The sequence below is a fragment of the Plasmodium malariae genome, assembly GCF_900090045.1.
Source record: "Plasmodium malariae genome assembly, chromosome: 9".
In the NCBI taxonomy this organism is placed as follows: Eukaryota; Apicomplexa; class Aconoidasida; order Haemosporida; family Plasmodiidae; genus Plasmodium; species Plasmodium malariae.
Window position 1 is genome coordinate 948,621 of NC_041783.1, and position 18,703 is coordinate 967,323.

Below are 18,703 nucleotides of genomic sequence, written 5' to 3' on the forward strand. Positions count from 1 at the left end.
AGAAAATTAAACAAATGAAAAGGAGAGGTTCACACGACGACACGTACGTATAAAAGTACATGTACATAAACATATATACATGCATACATATGCCTTTGTGTGTGTATGCGCGCAACGCATAATGCACTCCCTGATTTCAAAACCGCACATGGACATATTGAAGGGGGAAAGGAGGAGGGATACAAAAAAAAAAAAAAAAAAAAAAAAGATGAAGGATACACTCATGCTAATAGAAACATAATAATTGTATATGTGTATATGTACTCATTCTATTTCTTTTGATATTTTGCACCACTTCACTTTCCGCGTTGTGCTTCATCACCCCCGCAATTGCTTAACCAATTTTCGAGGAATCACTTAAGGCTCTGCAGCTGCAAATCATCTGCCTGCTTTATAAGATTGATTCCATCTTCTTTATCTCGAATTTTTGATTCAATAAAAGAGAGTCTCTTCGTTAAGTTATCCAATGCCGTTTCCATTGTATCATTTTTTGTAGTTATAACTTCATTTTGTAATTTTAATTTTTTGTTTTCTTCTATTAACTTTAAATACGCATCATTTGAATTAGAATTAGCAGCATTACAATTCGCGTTAGAATTAGAAGAGCCATCTAATTCTTTCAAGTTTTTAATTTCATGTTTTAGTTTATCTGTGTATTCCTTATACAATTTCGTTTGTTCATTTATTTGCGCTTGCAGGGATCTTATAATGTTAACATTTTTTACATTTAGTTCTCTTTCTTTTTCTGTTACCTCCATTAAATTCTTATTAATGTTTTCAAGATTAAGCATTTTATCCATTAACTTCTTCTGTTCTTCATTTTTTAAATACGAATTTTCGTTCGACAGTTCCACATTTTTACTTTGCAAATTTGATATTTCGTTTTTCATCTCGGTAAGGTTGTCACTTAGTCGTACAGTCTTGCCACTCAATTCATCATATTTGCTGTTCAACTCGTCATTCTTACTGCTCAACTCGTCATTCTTACTGCTCAACTCGTCATTCTTACTGCTCAGCTCTACATTTTTGCTACTTAACTCCTCGTTCCTTCTGCTAAGTTCACTGTTCATGCTGCTAAGATGCTGAAGCCTTTCCTCCTTTGCTTCTTTCTCCCTATGAAGATTTTCCACCATTTCGCTGTTTTTACATTTTAAATCGTTGCATTCATTTATTAACTGTTCATAATTATTCTGCATCTGCTGTAACTTATCCTCATAACTATTTGTTAATTGCAGTATTCTTTGCTCATTTTCTAGTACTGTGGAACTAACTTGTCTTTCAAGATTTTCTTTTATTTTTTTATTGTCTTCTTCTAGATGTTCATAATTTTTTAATAAATTATTCTTTTCATTATCAAATAATTCTTTTTTTTTTTTAAATTCTTCATTTAATTCTTCTATTTTCTTTTTCATCATTTGTTCTGTTTGACTTTCGATCATCTTTATCATTTCTTCATACTCATTTATTTTCTGTATATTTTCTTCATATTTATTAGTCAACTCTTTATTATTAGTATTTGCCTTTTCTAACAAATCGTTATATTCCTTTTTCTTCATTTCATATTCTTTACTTATTTGTTCATACTGTTTAATGTAATTATCAACTTTCAATTCGGATTCCTTTTTAATTCGATTTATCTCATCTTGTAGTAAATCTGCAAATTGTTCTCTAATCTCTTCTGTTTCTTTTTTATTATCTCGTATCATTTTTTCTAGCTCCTTTTCTAATTTTGTTTTTTCCTCCTTCATATGGTTCATATTTTCATTAAATGTATATTCATTATTTTTTAAGTTCTCTTCTAAATCTTTATTCCTATTCATAATATTTTCTTTTTCTTCATTTAATATGGATAAATTTAATTCTAAGTCATTCTTCTGACTACATAATAACTCCTTTTCTTGTATCATCTTCTCAACTTTATCATTTAACGTTTGTATTTCTTTATTCTTTTCTAATTCGAAGAATTCTTTTACTTCTTTCCTTTGTTTCTGTAATATTTCTTCTAGCTCCTCTCTTTGCTTTGTCAATTTATCTTCATACATAGTTACTAATTTTTCCTTTTCATTTAATACATCCTGTACTTTCATCTCATATTCCTTGTTTAGATCCTGTCTCAGAATGTTCTCTTTATCGTTATAACTCCTTTCTAGCTCTTTTTTCAAACATTCCATATCTCTATTCTTTTCATCAATAAACTGTTTTTCCCTATTGTCCATCCCCTCACTCTTTATACTAATCTCACGCTGTAATCGTTCAATTTCTTTATTTTTTAACAACTCATACTCTTCTTTTAAGCTTTCCATTTTTTCACATTGCTCTTTCAACATATTATCCTTAATACTTTGAATATTATCATTCATCAACTTTTCATTTTCTTCTTTTAATATCATCAATTCTTCCTGTTTCTTTTGTTCTATAGTACTCTTTATCATTTCTAATTCGTTGTTTTTTTCAATAATTAAATTATTTATAAAATCATTTTTATTTTTTTCCATTTTCTCTTTATATTTCTCCAACTTAGAATTAAAATTTGCTTCAGCCATTACTTTTACCTTTTGTATTTCTTCTTCCATTCTAGCTGTTTCTGTTTCTATATTCATTTCTATCATTTCGTTTTTTTCCCTTTCCAAATTTTCGATTTCTATTTTTTTTCTTTTTTCAAATTCTTCCTTTAAAATTGCTATCTTTTCCTTTGTCTCTTCTTCAATTTTCTTTAATTCTTCTTTTAGTAATACTTCTTGTTCTTTTACCTTTTTTAAATTTTTTTTATTATTCATTTGTTCTATTTTTAATTCTTTTTTATTTTTTAAAATCAAATCTTTATACTGTTTTTCTTTTTTTTTATATAAAATTGTTTTCTTTTTTTCTTTTTCTTCCATTTTTTTGATAATTTCTAAAAATTGATTTTCTCTACTCTTATATATCTTTATTATTTCCTCGTTCTTCATTTTTATCCTTTTCAAAGTGTTAAATGAGTTGATAAAACCCTCTATCTCTCTTTTTATCTTTTGATTTTTAATGTTAATTATGTATAGGATGTTGCTCAACTCGTTTGCACCCTCCTCCGCATCATCCCCAGAGTCCACTACTTTATCATCCACATCCTTACTACCCATTTCATTTCCTCCAATTTCATTGTCATCTACACCTGCTACTCCACATTGCTCACTTTCCAGCTCCACCATTTTCCTGTGCAGAATTTCAATAGACGCTTTTTTTTCCATAAGTAGAGAATTTATTTTCCGAGCTTCCATTCTCATCATACTGTCCAAGTTACCACCTTCATCGTGTAATTTATTTTTTAAAATATTTAAAAAATAATCAATTATATATTTTTCCCCTATGGGATTCTTCAAATCATTTGTCTTGCCATGTGCAGGCAGATTTATTGTATCTTTTTCCGAAATGTGGAAGCTAGACGGATGGTCATCCTTTGAGGTATTACTATCCTCTTCAATAATATTATCATAATTCTTGTAGCTGGCCTTCTGTACACTGTTCCTACTAACCATTTCCTCCATGCTGTCATAGTGTTCCTCTTCTATCATTATCTTTTTAACTACATCAAAGGGGGCAATAACGGACCTTTTTTCCTCAGTACCCCCTTCAAAACTGTTCTCATTTGCCCTCATTTTGTTCATCGATTCAAATGTATCGCTAATCTGGTCTCCCATCCGGATATCTATCTCAGGTGCATCGGATGCATTGGATATATCGGGAACATCGAGCGCATTTCCACCATCCGCATGTTTCATACCCCTTTCTAAATAAATCGGATTCACAACACCACACTGTACCGGTGCACTAGCAACAGGTACAATACCCGCTTCACTAAATGACAGCGAGTTACTATTTCTACTGCTGCTCTTTTCGTGCGCACTTTTGTCAATACCAATAGTTGCATTAAAATTGCTCATGTTTGCATAAACACTGTTCGTGTAATTTTCTTTAATCATATTCCCGGTGCAATTATTGTCATTACCTACTGCTGTCAATCTTTTCTTTATTTCGTAAAAATTGCAAGCTTTTTCAAAATGTTTGTTCATCTCTCCTGTATTTATTTCCTCCTCACATTGACTATTTTCAAAAACATATTTTTTTTCATTAATTTTGTTGGTATTCACTATATGTTGTTCACTAGAAGTATTTCCTTTGTATCCTTTAACCAAACACACCTTTTGCACGAGTACACTCTCCGTATTTCGCATATCGTCGGGGTGCCTTTCCTCATCGTGGTTAACATGTTCGTAACTTATACCATCGTAACTTATACCATCGTAACTAGCACCATCATAATTTGCACCATCATAATTTGCACCATCGTGATATACACCACGTCTATTTAGCTGTCCCTGTTTATTATCACCCACTACACTTTGCTTATTCAACAATGCATTCATGTTACGACCCTTACTTAGAGACAATCCCTCCCCTGTTGTTTCTTTGTCTTGTTTTTGCTTTCCTTTTGGCTTATCCCTTAACTCTGTTATTATTTGATCTCGTCTATTCTGTCCATTTGGTGCTCGTTGCACATGTTGTGTATGCTTTTTGTTTTGTTCGTTTTGTTCGTTTTTATCGTTTTGTTCGTTTTTATCGTTTTGTTCGTTTTGTTCGTTTTGTTCGTTTTGTTCGTTTTGTTCGTTTTGATCATTTTGTTCGTTTTGTTCGTTTTGATCGTTTTGATCGTTTTTATCGTTTTGATCGTTTTTATCGTTTTGATCGTTTTTATCGTTTTTATCGACCCCTCCATCAGTAGGTACCTCATCTAAAACTTTATTTTCTGATTCATCATTATTAACACGTGGAATGAAAATATTCGAACCAAACGTATCTGTTTTGTTTTCATCAGTTGTGTTACTACTTAACTCATTCTTTGCTGCTTCCATATATGGAGATACTATTCCTCCTTGAACCATAGTGCTCTTTCTTTTTATGGTCTTTAACCCTGGTATTTCCGCATATATTGTCAGAGCACTCCTAGTTTTACTAATATTCGCACATAAAAATGTAAAAAAAAAAAAAATTAAACTACACGAAATAATACGATACGAAATGAACTCAAATTTTAGTGCATGCGTTGCAATCGCTCATATTGGACATTCAGATATGTGCACCATGCAGTTAATTCATGTGTTTGCTATTAAAAAATAGGCTTATATTAAACAAACACATATTTGGTAAAATAAAAATATATATATAAATATATATATATATATACAAAAACCTTATTATCAGAAATATACACTTACTTCTGCTGCATCAACGAACGATAACCTTGACAAGAGTTTTTCAAACTACTCATTTTAGGCGGTGCAGATACCTTTTCTTCACCTTCGACTTTATCTTCTTCTCCTTTAACTACCCATCGGTTTAATTCTTTATTAAAATAAAATTTGTTTTCCTCACCTAAGTGAGCAACAGTTGGTTTGGGTTCACTTTCGTCATTCTTTTTGGTCTTTATGAAACTCCAAAAGGAACCTGAGTTTTTCAAAAATGGAAGAAGAGTCGTACGTATGCGCGCGGGGAAGTACTTACTTATACAGGTATTTGAAGGCACATACGCTTATATACATATATATATATATGTGTGTATAAGCAGGTATGTACACATCTGTACATGTACATATATGTATGCATGTTTGTACATTCTTATTATTACTCATTTTTTTCTTTTTCCCCTATCCTCAACATATAATTTCTTGGCAAAAAGAAGAACAAACTGACGATTCGATGGAAAATGGTCAGTGGGGCATATGGCGAATCAAAGTGTTATCGGAACAGCAACATGTCATAATGATGTTTTGTTTGCCTTCCACTTTTTTATTTCTGCTTTATTCGTTCTACTTTTTTTTTTTTTTTTTTTTACAAAAAAACTTACTATTTAAAAATGACCTAAAAAAAACAAAAAATAAAAAATACGCTCGAAGGTTATATACCCCCCTCAGCAGCTTAAAAAAAAAGCAATTTTTTTTTCAATTTCAACATCAAATATTTCACTTCAAAAGTTTCAACTTCAATATGTTCACTTCAAAAGTTTCAACTTCAATATGTTCACTTCAAATATGTTAACTTCAAAAGTTTCAACTTCAATATGTTCACTTCAAAAGTTTCAACTTCAATATGTTCACTTCAAATATGTTAACTTCAATATGTTAACTTCAAATATGCTAACTTCAATATGTTCACTTCAAATATGTTAACTTCAATATGTTAACTTCAATATGTTAACTTCAATATGTTAACTTCAAATATGTTAACTTCAAATGTGTTAACTACAAATATTTTAATTTCAATTATTTTGATTTCATATATTTTAACTTTTAATATTTCATATTTTAAAAAACGTCATTATCACAAATTATATGAAAAAATATTTGTTCCCCCCTCCCTTCTTTCTAATTTAAAAAATAAATATTTTTAATTCTAGAAGAAAAAAGTCAGGTATACAATCTACCATTCCTTTTATTGTTCTATATTTTTTCTAAAACAGAGATAACTGAAATGGCAAAAAATACGTGTTACATGTACATGTATACATATATATATATGCATATGTGTTGTATATTCATTATATGTATATACATTTAATTAATGGACGATGCGGAAAAAAGATAAAAAACACAGCAAAAAAAAATCAAACAAAATCAAAAACGAACAAAACAAACAAAACAAACAAAACATAGCAAAAGTATTTTTTTTTTTTTATTTGCATATTCAGTGGTAATTCGTTCATTTGTTCATCCGTTTTAATATGTTATTGTTATTTTATTTTCATTTCCTTTATTCGTGTTTCCTTTATTTTTATTTCCTTTTTTTTTGTTTTATATTATTTTTTTGTTTGATGACTTTCCAATATTTTGCATACTTTTTCGTTTCTCGTTTTCTTCCACACTATGTTAACCTTTCAGCTTATTTTTTTCTTTCAAGTATTTTTTACACACGTTTGCATAATTGTAGATTTTTTTTTTTTTATTTTTGTAATAAATGTTATACCAATTTTTACGTTTAAAAGTGTAAAAATGATAACTGTATGAACAAGAAATAATTAAGTGAAAAGTTTGAAAATAATCGCATATGTATATTTGAAAAAGCTGTAGAGTGATAAATTATTTTTACGATTTAAATGAGATGAAAAAAAGAAGAATAAAGAGAAATGATGACGAAAAATAAGAAATGATAACGAAAAATAAGAAATGATAACGAAAAATAAGAAATGATAACGAAAAATAAGAAATGAAAACGAAAATTAAGAAATGAGAACGAAAAAACAAAAATAAAAAAATTGTAAATTTCTTTCCCCTTTTAAAAGTAATAATATTTAAAAAAATAAAAAATACTTATAATACTTGTTGGTATAACTGACAGGGAGTACCCATTTTTGTCTTGCTCATAACAACGTACCCAATACGAAATTTCTTTCTTGCATCTTTTTATAGTCCATATTTCATCGCATAAAATTTTACTAGTAGACATTTTAAAATTTTCATACCCTGTAACTCTTTTTATTTTTTCCAATACTCGGTCTTCTTTGCATTCATGCATAGCCACAACTTCGACGTTTTGTATCTTTGGTGAAAATAAAATAAAATGTACAAAAATGTGAAAAATGTGAAAAGCATAAAAAACTGCTTGATGACTAAACACATACGTACGTACATGGATGCACATAATTGCGCATACATGTAGGTATGCATATATATAAGGTTATATGCAACATTTAGCTAGTTTCAAGTTTATTTTACAGAACAGTCAGGAAATGTTAAAACGTTCAAAAGGGAAAAAAATTTAAATGGGCTTTAATAAGTATATCATTTAAAGTATCCCTTCGAATTTTGTATGTATTTTTATTTTCCATAAAATCTCCTTAAACATATATATATATATATATGCATGTATGTATAAATAACATCATAACTAAAATTTAATACAAAATAAATGGGAAGAAAACGCTTCACTACTTTTTTTACGAAATGACATTTTGTAATTTGTTTGTACAGTGGGGAAGTATATACAGCTTCTCCTCTGTCCTTTTTCCGTGTTTTATTCAGTTTGTTTAGTTCATTTTGTTCAATTTGTTCATTTTGTTCACGTCGTTAATTTCGTTAATTTTTCTAATTTTGCTAATTTTTCTAATTTTTCTATTATTTATTTTTTTTACCTTGTAAATGGCTTGCCGAAAGAGTGCAGATTTAATTTGCCGTATGACTTGTTCAGCTTTTTGCTCGAAATTTATTGTGTGTTCATAATTTTTTAAAAATTCAGGACGAAAATGCACATTGAGAAACTCGTCTGGGTGTTTCATATTTGTGCCATTTTCCTTCATCCACTTTTTATCTCTGAAACAGGGAAATTTGAACATACTACTAAGGGCGTGGGGTATCACGAAAGAAGAAAAAATAAGAAGCGGAAGAAGAAGCGGAAGAAGAAGAAGAAAAAGAAGAAGAAGAAAAAGAAGAAAAAGAAGAAGAAGAATAGAACAAAATTGTACAACTTGTATTCCTTCAGAAAATTTTTACGATCAAATAATTCTTCAATTCGCAGGTTGACAAAAAAAAAAAAAAAAAAAAAAAAAAGGAAAAAAGAGAAATAAAATAACTAATGGTAGGGGGAAGAAAAAACTGAGCAAAAATATTTAAAGAAATAAAAAATGAAAATAAAAATAACAAAAAAAAAAAAAAAAAAATTTAGATTGTGACAAGTGTAAAAAATGAAAAATAACCAAGTAAAATATAAAAAAAAAAAAAAAAAAAGCCAAAAAAAATATTAAAATATATATTATTTTATGCACAATTTATTGTTGCATTATTTTTACAATCGTTGTTTATATGTTCGCCCACTGTGGAAATATACGTGTTAGTAATTCAAAATTGTGCATATACCCGTGGCATTAAGTACTCATCTTTATTTATTATTCCTGTTTCCTCTGTGGAACATGAATTTGCTTATGGCATATGCTCATACATGTACACATATCGCGAACATATCATACACATATCACGTATATGTCCATACGAGTAGGCAGCAAGCGGAGATACCATTCCAGGGGCCTGCCCTACTTTTCATTGTAAAAATTAATATTGACGAAAAATGGATAAAGGGGGAAATGAATTCTTTGGGTTGTTGTCAATGAATCCTTATGTTGGCACATTCCTTTCATAATTTTATCCTCTGAAAATACAAGGAGTGATAAAATGTTATTGGGTAAACTATAAGAATAGGTGTTATTTTTGTACAATATATAATTATTTGAAAAAATGCAATTTTCGCTATTGCATACAACTTTTACATTATATTCAAAATAATAATAAGAGAAATCCCCTTTCATTTTATTATCATAACAAGTGGGTTTACTTAACTTTTTCATTTTCACTTCCAAGAGAAACAAACAATGTTTCCTACTTATGCATTCATATAAAATATTAGAAATAGACTTTTTTAAAATTTTTTCAACAAATTCATTTCTTCTTCCAACATAGTCCGAAACCCATAATTTTTTTGTTCTTGTATCATTTTCATCACATATAAAATCTTTTATTTGATTTGATTTCAATAAAAACACAGTATGTATATTTTTTATATTATCATAATAAACAGCAATTTCAAAAAAAAAATTACTCTGTAAGTTAACAGAAATAAAATTATTTTCAATATTATTATCTGAATAGGATGACCATTTCCCCTTTAAAAGATACTTATTTTCATTCTCATAATTTATCATATTATTTTTTTTGAAGTTAAATATATTAAATTCGTATAATATATCTAGGAAAGTTACATCCGAAACAATTTTATTTTCATCTATGACCATTTCAAAAATGTGTTTATTAAACCAAGAAAATACATTTGAGTCCACCATATTTTTGTTCTTATCAAAATTTATATAATTTATAAAATTAGAAATGTATATCATATTTCCTTCTCGAATATCTTCAATTACAAAAGATGTATTTTTTTCCGGTGAGCAATCATTGTTGCTTTCTTTTTTAATTGAACTGGAATGGTTTACCATGAACTTGCAGTTTCTTCCATTCATAACTGAGTTATTCATATCAACTCGACAGTCATCATTATTTGCATAATTGTTGTTGTTACTGCAGTATTTACCATTTTCTTCATCTACAATATAATCAACCTTTTTAGACTCCTTTTTGCTCTTCTCTGAATTGTTATCTCCTTTTTCTTCATCAATGGAAATGTTTATACGCATAATTTTCTTCTTATTGTTCACACAAGATTCTTTCAATTCCTCGTTTTGCTCCTTTTCAATGTTAAAAATCATTTTGGGGGTATCATCTCTACAGTTTCGTTTTAAAGGCCATTTGTTCGAATACAAATTATTCTGCATGTTGTTTTCATTTTTCAGCTGGTGAGAATTATATGAATAAATAGGCTTCTCATGCGGTAGCTGCTCGTTAGGTCCTTTACCTGATCCCACACCTGACCACTCACCCGATTTCCCTTCAGGATCTTCACCATAATTTAGACACACCATATTTCCATTTTCCCCCTCAACAAAACAATTGTTACGATTTACAGTGTTCGAATTTTTCATTTTCATTTTATTCTTAACCCACTTACAGTTATTTCCCTTTTCGTAGTTGATCCTGTTATTTTTGTTGTTCAGATGGGTATTAGATATGTGTTTATCAATGTACTTATCCGCGTGCCTATCTGCGTGTCGATCTGTGTGTTTAACTGCATATTTATCTGTACATTTACCGCCGAATCTATCGGCGCACTTTTCCCCGTATCTTCCTGAGCACTTATCGGCGAACCTATCCGTGCACCTGTTTGTTTGTTCTTTGCTCGAATTGTTGCCAGGATGATTGTAGTTTATGTTATCCATTCTGTTATATTTACTGTTCATATAATTTTTACTTATAAAATGCAGATTATTCCTACGGTAGTAACTACTTATATCGGAATTATTCTTGACAAAGTCGTTAAGGTTAGAAGGAGCATAGCAGCTGTATTGCTGCCCGTTGTACGCACTGTTCTGATTAGCTACATGGGGGTCTTGCCCCATGCTTTCGATATTGCTTCCTGCATTGTTGTTCATGATGATGTTTGCATTGTTCTTGCAATTACCCATATTGTTCGTTATGCTATTCCCGTTTTTACCGCTAAAAGAGCAGTTGTTATCTTCCACCAAAATTATTTCTGGCACCTGGTAATTGTTCTTACTGCTATTCCTGTTGGTACTCCTACAGTTACTGTTACAACAGCTATTATTTTTGTTATCTCGTTTCATGTTGGCTCCTTTCTTTGAAAATTTTTTATTGTATGAATTAATACATAAGTCACCTTCGTTTTCATTCATGTTTTTCTTTTCCATCTCACAGTTAATTTCTATTTTTTTATTATTAAAATTATTCAATTCCTGTACATTACATATAATATTACTACTACTACTGCTACCACACATTTTTATGGGATAACTTTTACCCTCATTTTTTACGATAATCGGAGTATTCGAATCTTGCATATAATTTGCTGAAGCATTATTTTTTAAGTAGTCAAATACAAACCTAATAAAGTAACAATTCATTAAATTGAATGAAAAGGAATTAAACATAAAATTTTTATTAAAAATATCTTTATGTAATTTTTCAAAAAAAAGTTCTCTCAGATTAGTTAAATTATCAATAGTATTGTATTTAAAATTTGTGCAATTTGAAGTGGCTATTTTATTCATATATAAAAAATCTTTTCCTTTGATATCTCCATTTTTCTGAATATGTTCAGAAAAAAATTGCCTAAAGTAATAATTTTTATTGAAATTCGAAATTTTGTCATTTTTAAAAAATGAATGAATTAATCTAAGGAAAATGTGATATAAGCTGTTGTTCTGATTCGCTTCCTTGATACTTGACATATACGCGCTGTAATGCGTCTCCTTCATACTTGGCATATACAAACTGCAATTCGCTTCTTTCATATTGTGCATGTACGCGTTATAATTCAAGTCCTTGACATTGCTAACAAAGGAGTTGTAATTTTTAATTTTCCTTTGACCTTCTCCATTTTTTCTTCTTTTATCATTTTTACAAAATTTATTATCTCCATTATTTTTTCTTTCATCCATTTTTTTCATAGCTTCACTATTATTAGGTCCAAGGGTATAGTTACATCTGTTCTTGTCATATTCATCAAAGTACATATTGATACAATTAATTTTCTTTCTAAAAAGATCCTGTTGATTTTTTAAAAAAAAATCACTCTCTTTTTGTATTTCTAAAAGTATTAGGTTTACTAGTTTAGATGATGGTCTACTTTTAATATTTGGATTTAAACATAAAAAAGATAATTTTGTTAATTTCTCTACTAAGAAGTCGGGAAAGTTCACACTATAATCTAATACAGAATAGATAGATTTGTAATCATTCATGTTTATATGATTAACCAAGTAATCAAAAACATTCTCCTCACTATCACTTCTTTTCCTGTTACATAATATAGGGCATTTTTCATTCTTGCTATATATACAATTGTAATTCTTACTCACATGAATTGCTGGAGATTTGGAAACAAGCATTTCTAAAATCAGAGCACCGAAGGAGTATATTTCGGTTTGCTCGTTTATTTCATGCGTGGAAATATAGTAGGGATCCGCATATCCTGGGGTACCTGCGGTACGGGCATCACAAAAAAGGGCATATTCATGTGCATGGGTATGTGCATGTATGCGCGTTGTGAATTATATAAAAATGGGTGCATGGGTTCACACGCACAGTTATGTCTACATATATAAAGATGCACGTATGTATGCTTGCACATATGCACGCGCAAATGCGTTCTCCCTTTTTGTTCTCTTTTGGCCTACCGCCGGTTAAGTTAAACACGTTGTTATTGTTTATGTAAATAAAGGAAAGTCCAAAATCGCCCAACTTGGCGTTGAACTTTTCGTCTATCAAAATATTGGCCGACTTCAGATCCCTGTGATAAACTATAGGGCAAGAAGTATGTAAATAGCAAAGAACGTTTATTATTTGAACTAATATATTTATTCTAACACTGAAAGATAGAAAAAGAGGTATATTATTATCATATAATTCCTTCTGTGGATAAATATTCCTAACAGTGTTCATATTTAATGAACTCATTTGTTTATTTGTAAAAGAGTAATTATTTGAATATGAGAAATATTTATTCTTAGGTAGATTTGTATTATCATTACATCTAATATTCGAACAATAACGCAAATCAATATTATTTTCTTTATTTTTTATATTGTAAAAATAATAATGATTAAATAAGAGCGTCCTTAAATCTCCTAATGGTACATATTCATATATTAGATAAAAATAATGTTTATTCATTGCATATCCTAATAATGATAAAATATTTTTATGTCTATATCTACTCATAATTATTATCTCATTTTCAAAACCATTATTTTCATTTTTTTTTAAAACTTTTATTGCAACGTTAATACAACTTTTCAATATTCCTTTATATACCATTCCATTTCCTCCCTTTGCTATTTTATTTTCTTCAGAAAAATTATTCGTTGCCTGAACTATGTCACTATATTCATATCTATTTGATAATATCTTTAAAGGTATATATATATTTTCTTCATTTTTCCCTCCTATTTTTGACTCACTTTTTTTATGAACAGGGTCATATTTTTTTTTTTTTTTTTTTTCTTCGTTGTACATATCTTCTTCACATGTTTTGTTCTCTTCATCGTACATGTTCAAAATGTATTTATCATGAGTATCACATGTTTCTATGTATATCAACTTTCGGTTACTGGTACTGATCGAATTACTCCCTTCGACATTTCTATTATGCTTATTGTTGACAGCATTGTTCTTGTTTTTAATGATGCTATTATGATTGACATTGCTAAAATTGCAATTGTTAAATTTGCAGTTACTGTTAATATTACTGTTGTTAATATTATTATTGTTGTTAATATTATTATTGTTAATATTATTATTGTTGTTAATATTGTCAATATTGTTAATATTATTATTGTTGTTAATATTGTCAATATTGTTAATATTATTATTGTTGTTAATATTATTATTGTTAATATTATTATTGTTAATATTATTATTGTTAATATTATTATTGTTAATATTATTATTGTTAATATTATTATTGTTGTTAATATTGTCAATATTGTTAATATTGCTAATAATGCTAATATTGTTAATGTTGTTATTGTTATAATTGCTATTACTGCTACTATTGTTGTTAATGATGCTCACATTTTCGTCTTTCCTGCTGTGATAACTTTTCGATAAACTGAACCGTAAATATTCTTGTTTTTTTCTTTCGATTTTTTGCTTAAATATGTCTATAGCACCCTTTTCAATATTCGCTTCTTTCACTGGGTAGTATCTTTTGTTCATCTTAAAGGGAACGAGGTGATGAAAGAAAAAGGAACAAAGGAAAAGAGGATATAACCAAACGGTTAAAAAAGGATATGACTAAATAAGGAAATGATGAAAGCACTAAACTGAATTACAAAATAGTGATATGCCGAAATGATGAAAAAAGGCAATAAACAAACACAAGTAGGAAAAAAAAAAAAAAAAAAAAAAAAAAAAAAAACTATATTATGGATAGAAGACAACTCATTAAAAATGAAAAGACATGAGGAAAAGAGACAAAAACAAATGGAAAATGCACAACAACAACAAAGTTCAAGTTTATATCAACTTTATATATGAAACAAAACAATGAAAAAAGAAAAAGATAAAAAGTGATACGTGGAGTGAGGAAGAGGAAAGAGAGAAAAGCGAATAAAATGGAATCGTAGGAATGTACGATAAGACAGCAACTATGCACACATGCATTAAACATACAAGCATATACACACACAACGTGCAAGAATAATAAACAAATTAAGATAAAACGGGAGTAGTCATAGTAAAAAGAGTTTAAAATTTTAAAAAAAACCTTTGCACCTCTTATTATATAAAATTGAAAACAACTCCTGTTTCACTCATCTGTAATATTATTTGTTCTGTAAAAAATATACATCCTATATGGCGCTGACTCCTATCAAAATATGTAACTCACCTAACAAGCTTATGTTATTCATCAGCATATATTTGCGTGTTAATTAAAAAATTACTTCTGTATTTTTTTCGTAAAAACATTTGTTTCATGCTGCATGGCTGAATTCTCCCACATTTAAATGCACTCTGTTGTATTCAATTTATTCATTTGTATTCAATTTATTCATTTGTATTCAATTTATTCATTTGTATTCAATTTATTCATTTGTATTCAATTTATTCAGTTATACTCAATTTATTCAGTTATACTCAATTTATTCAGTTATACTCAATTTATTCAGTTATACTCAATTTATTCAGTTATACTCAATTTATTCAGTTATACTCAATTTATTCAGTTATACTCAATTTATTCAGTTATACTCAATTTATTCAGTTATACTCAATTTATTCATTTGTTTTTAATTTTATCTAATTTTAATTACCTTCAGTTTCATTTAATTTTATTTAATTGTATTCAATTGCATTATATTGCATTTGAATTTAATTTAATTCGGTTTGTTTTTATCGTGTTTTTTTTTTTTTTTTTTTATCTTGTTTTTATTCTGTTTTTACTTTATTTTTATTTTTTTTTTCTCTTATGCTTCTTGTTTGTTGTCTAGCACCCATTTCCTAAAGTAGGTTGTATTTATTTATGCTGTAAGTTACTCCCCTAATTAAACTAATTTTTTTCACTTCATTTTTTTTTTTTTTTTATTTTAAAAATAAAAGTATTTTCTTTTTATTTCGTATTACCATGTATTATCCTAATTTTTTTTTTTTTTTTTTTTTTTTTTTTCTGTTTTGTACTGTATCGTTCTTTATTTCGTTTTTTATTTCGTTCTTTATTTCGTTCTTAATTTCGTTCTTAATTTCGTTCTTAATTTCGTTCTTAATTTCGTTCTTAATTTCGTTTCGTTTCGTTGTTTGTTTTTTTTTTATTATTTTTATTATTTTTTTTTTTTCAATGATTTATGTATCAAAGACAAAGAAATTAATCCATGTTTGCTAGGCAGTTCACTTGTCATATGGCATATGTATTTTTCCTTTTTGTGTGAAAAAATAAGTGTAATAAGTGAAAAGAGAAAAAAAGAAAAATGCGAAAATAAATCCATGTATGCACATTACGCGCGTGTATATATTATAATTAACGTGTCAACAATTATATAACAATAATTTAAAAATTTTATATAAAAAAAATAATTATTAATTTTTGTTCATTTTATTTAGAAAATAAGAAAAAAAAATTATTATAAAATAAATTAAACATAATAAAATACACAAAATAAAATACACATAAAAAATTGAACACAATAAAATGAACACAATATAATGAACACAATAAAATGAACACAAAATGAAGTTTGAATGTCAAAACATTGAGCATACAAGAACATAAAATGTTTCACACATTTGAACATATATTGACTTGACACTGCATAAAAAAAAGTACAATGTGCGAACAGCTTAAGCTACTTACACCCCTAATCAGATAGTTAATAACCTAACCTACTTACATGTTTATATGTGCAAACGAGAATATGTATATATTTACGTGTATACATATATGCATACACATATTCATATCCATACACATATATATATATATATATATATATATATATATATATATATGTACATTTTTTTTTTTTTTTCTTCAATTTGTGAAATGAGAAATCCTTGCATGCATCTTTTTCAAAAACTCGAGTAGTTTTTATGCATGTACAATTTGAACAAATTATATGTTACACATTTTTTTATTTCACTATATGGACCTTGTATTTTGAACTATTTTAGACACACTAATTTAGTTTGCTTCTAAGAGCTTTATTTGACACTTTTGGACATACTCAAATATAGTGCCTTTTATCCAAAAAGGAAAAAAATAGTAAAATAAAATAATAAAAAATAAAATTAAAAAAAAAAATAAAATAATAAAAAATAAAATAAAAAATAAAAAATAAAATAATAAAAAATAAAATAAAATAAAATAATAAAAAATAAAATAAAATAATAAAAAATAAAATAAAATAATAAAAAATAAAATAATAAAATGAAAAAGGAACAAAAAAAAAAATTAAAATTTTAAAATGAAACGTAAAATATATAAAGTAAAATAAAATGTAAAAAAAAAAAGTAAAATATAAAATTTATGAACTAACAAATGACAAATAACAGGTAAAAAAAACAAATATAAAAGGCGATAAAAAAGAAATACTAAATTACCCAAGGTGAAAATTCAAGTGTGTGATAAAGAAATATGTATCATGCCACTATGAAATGTTATATATATATATATATATATATATATATATATATATATACATATATGTATGCGTATACATACATACATATACATAAAATGTATAAAAAGATCATAATGCCATAATAATGAAGGATGTATTTCTTAAAAAAAAATAAAATTATGCATATTTCAAAAAAATGAGAAAACATATGTGAAGCTGGCATAATTTATTCTTCTTAAGATTATTTTATTTTTTAAATAATTTTGTTTCTTTTTGTATTCATTATCTTTGACACGTTTACCCACTAACGCTTGATCTTCAATGAAAAAAATTAAATAAAGAATTACAAAATTAAATTAAAAAGTTTACACAAACATAATTTTTATAATTTTTTTTTTATCATTCCACATTTCTTATAATGATATAAATAATATCCCAACATTAAAAAACTGTGTTGTGTTTTATACTCTTGTTCTATTTTTTCGTTAAATAAACCTTTGTTCGTTTAGCAATTATTTTGTTCTATTTTAACTTTTTTTTTTTTTAGTCAGCTAAAGTAGTTAATAATATGGCAGTATGGTGGCATGCCAATGTGCCAACATGCTAATATGTCAGTATGGTAACATGCCAACGTGTTTATATATTAATAAATAAAAATGTGTGCTCAGGTTAAATACAATGATTGTTTTATATATATATATATATATATATATATATGTACATGCCCACGTACATGTAATATGTTTAACTACGTGAAATTTACCTGACCAGTCAGGATTTTAACTAAACTTTTTTTTTTCCAAAATTTTTACAATACTACATAATGTCTAGATGTGTAACAGCAAAGAATTCAAAAGTGATTAATTAAAAAGAAAAAGAAACAGAAGAATAAGAGCAAAAGCGAAAATAAAAATAAAAATAATAAAATATATAAAATAAGCAATAAAAGAGTATCCCTATGTATGAAGGTAAAAATTTTGTGTGTAGTAATTTAATAAACCCATTTTTTTTTTTTTTTTTTTTTTTTTTACTAACAGAAAAAATATGCATGATTTGTCTCACAACTAATTTCGTTCCCAATTTTAATGAGCGTACTAACTAAATAAGTAAACAAACATTAAGCAGCAATTTTTAAAGAGCATGTTACGGAAACATATATATATATATATATATATATATATATATATATATGTAAAAATGTGTACGGGACATAATATATTTAATGCGTGCATGTTTATGGCATTACACCAATGCACACACATTTAGCAAAAAATAAAGTAAATAAAATAAAAAAACTACATAACATTTCTAATAAGCATTTATTCGAGCACTACTATGTATATAAAAAATGACAACTTTAATTAAATTATTTAAGAGTTTTTATATATCTTCAATTAATAACGAAAAATGTGAAACAAAAAAGAAGGTGAAAAGTTAAGCTTC

The 18,703-nt window shown here is 27.3% G+C and overlaps 3 protein-coding genes across 3 annotated transcripts; all 3 read right to left on the reverse strand.

Moving 5' to 3' along the window:
- Positions 1–353: 353 nt before the first annotated feature.
- Positions 354–5,792, reverse strand: PmUG01_09030300 (conserved Plasmodium protein, unknown function; the record flags this gene model as incomplete). The annotated part of the gene is made up of 3 exons (XM_029004993.1): positions 354–4,986; positions 5,250–5,478; positions 5,780–5,792. 3 exons carry the CDS (start codon positions 5,790–5,792, stop codon positions 354–356), a joined length of 4,875 nt encoding a protein of 1,624 aa, XP_028861627.1.
- Positions 5,793–7,302: 1,510 nt separating this feature from the next.
- PmUG01_09030400 (conserved Plasmodium protein, unknown function) lies at positions 7,303–8,302 on the reverse strand (the record flags this gene model as incomplete). Its single annotated transcript, XM_029004994.1, has 2 exons — positions 7,303–7,566; positions 8,159–8,302. The coding sequence occupies 2 exons, from the start codon at positions 8,300–8,302 to the stop codon at positions 7,303–7,305; spliced, it is 408 nt and encodes a 135-aa protein (XP_028861628.1).
- A 750-nt stretch (positions 8,303–9,052) lies between these two features.
- TKL2 (tyrosine kinase-like protein, putative) lies at positions 9,053–14,363 on the reverse strand (the record flags this gene model as incomplete). Its single annotated transcript, XM_029004995.1, has 2 exons — positions 9,053–12,627; positions 12,824–14,363. The coding sequence occupies 2 exons, from the start codon at positions 14,361–14,363 to the stop codon at positions 9,053–9,055; spliced, it is 5,115 nt and encodes a 1,704-aa protein (XP_028861629.1).
- Positions 14,364–18,703: the final 4,340 nt, after the last annotated feature.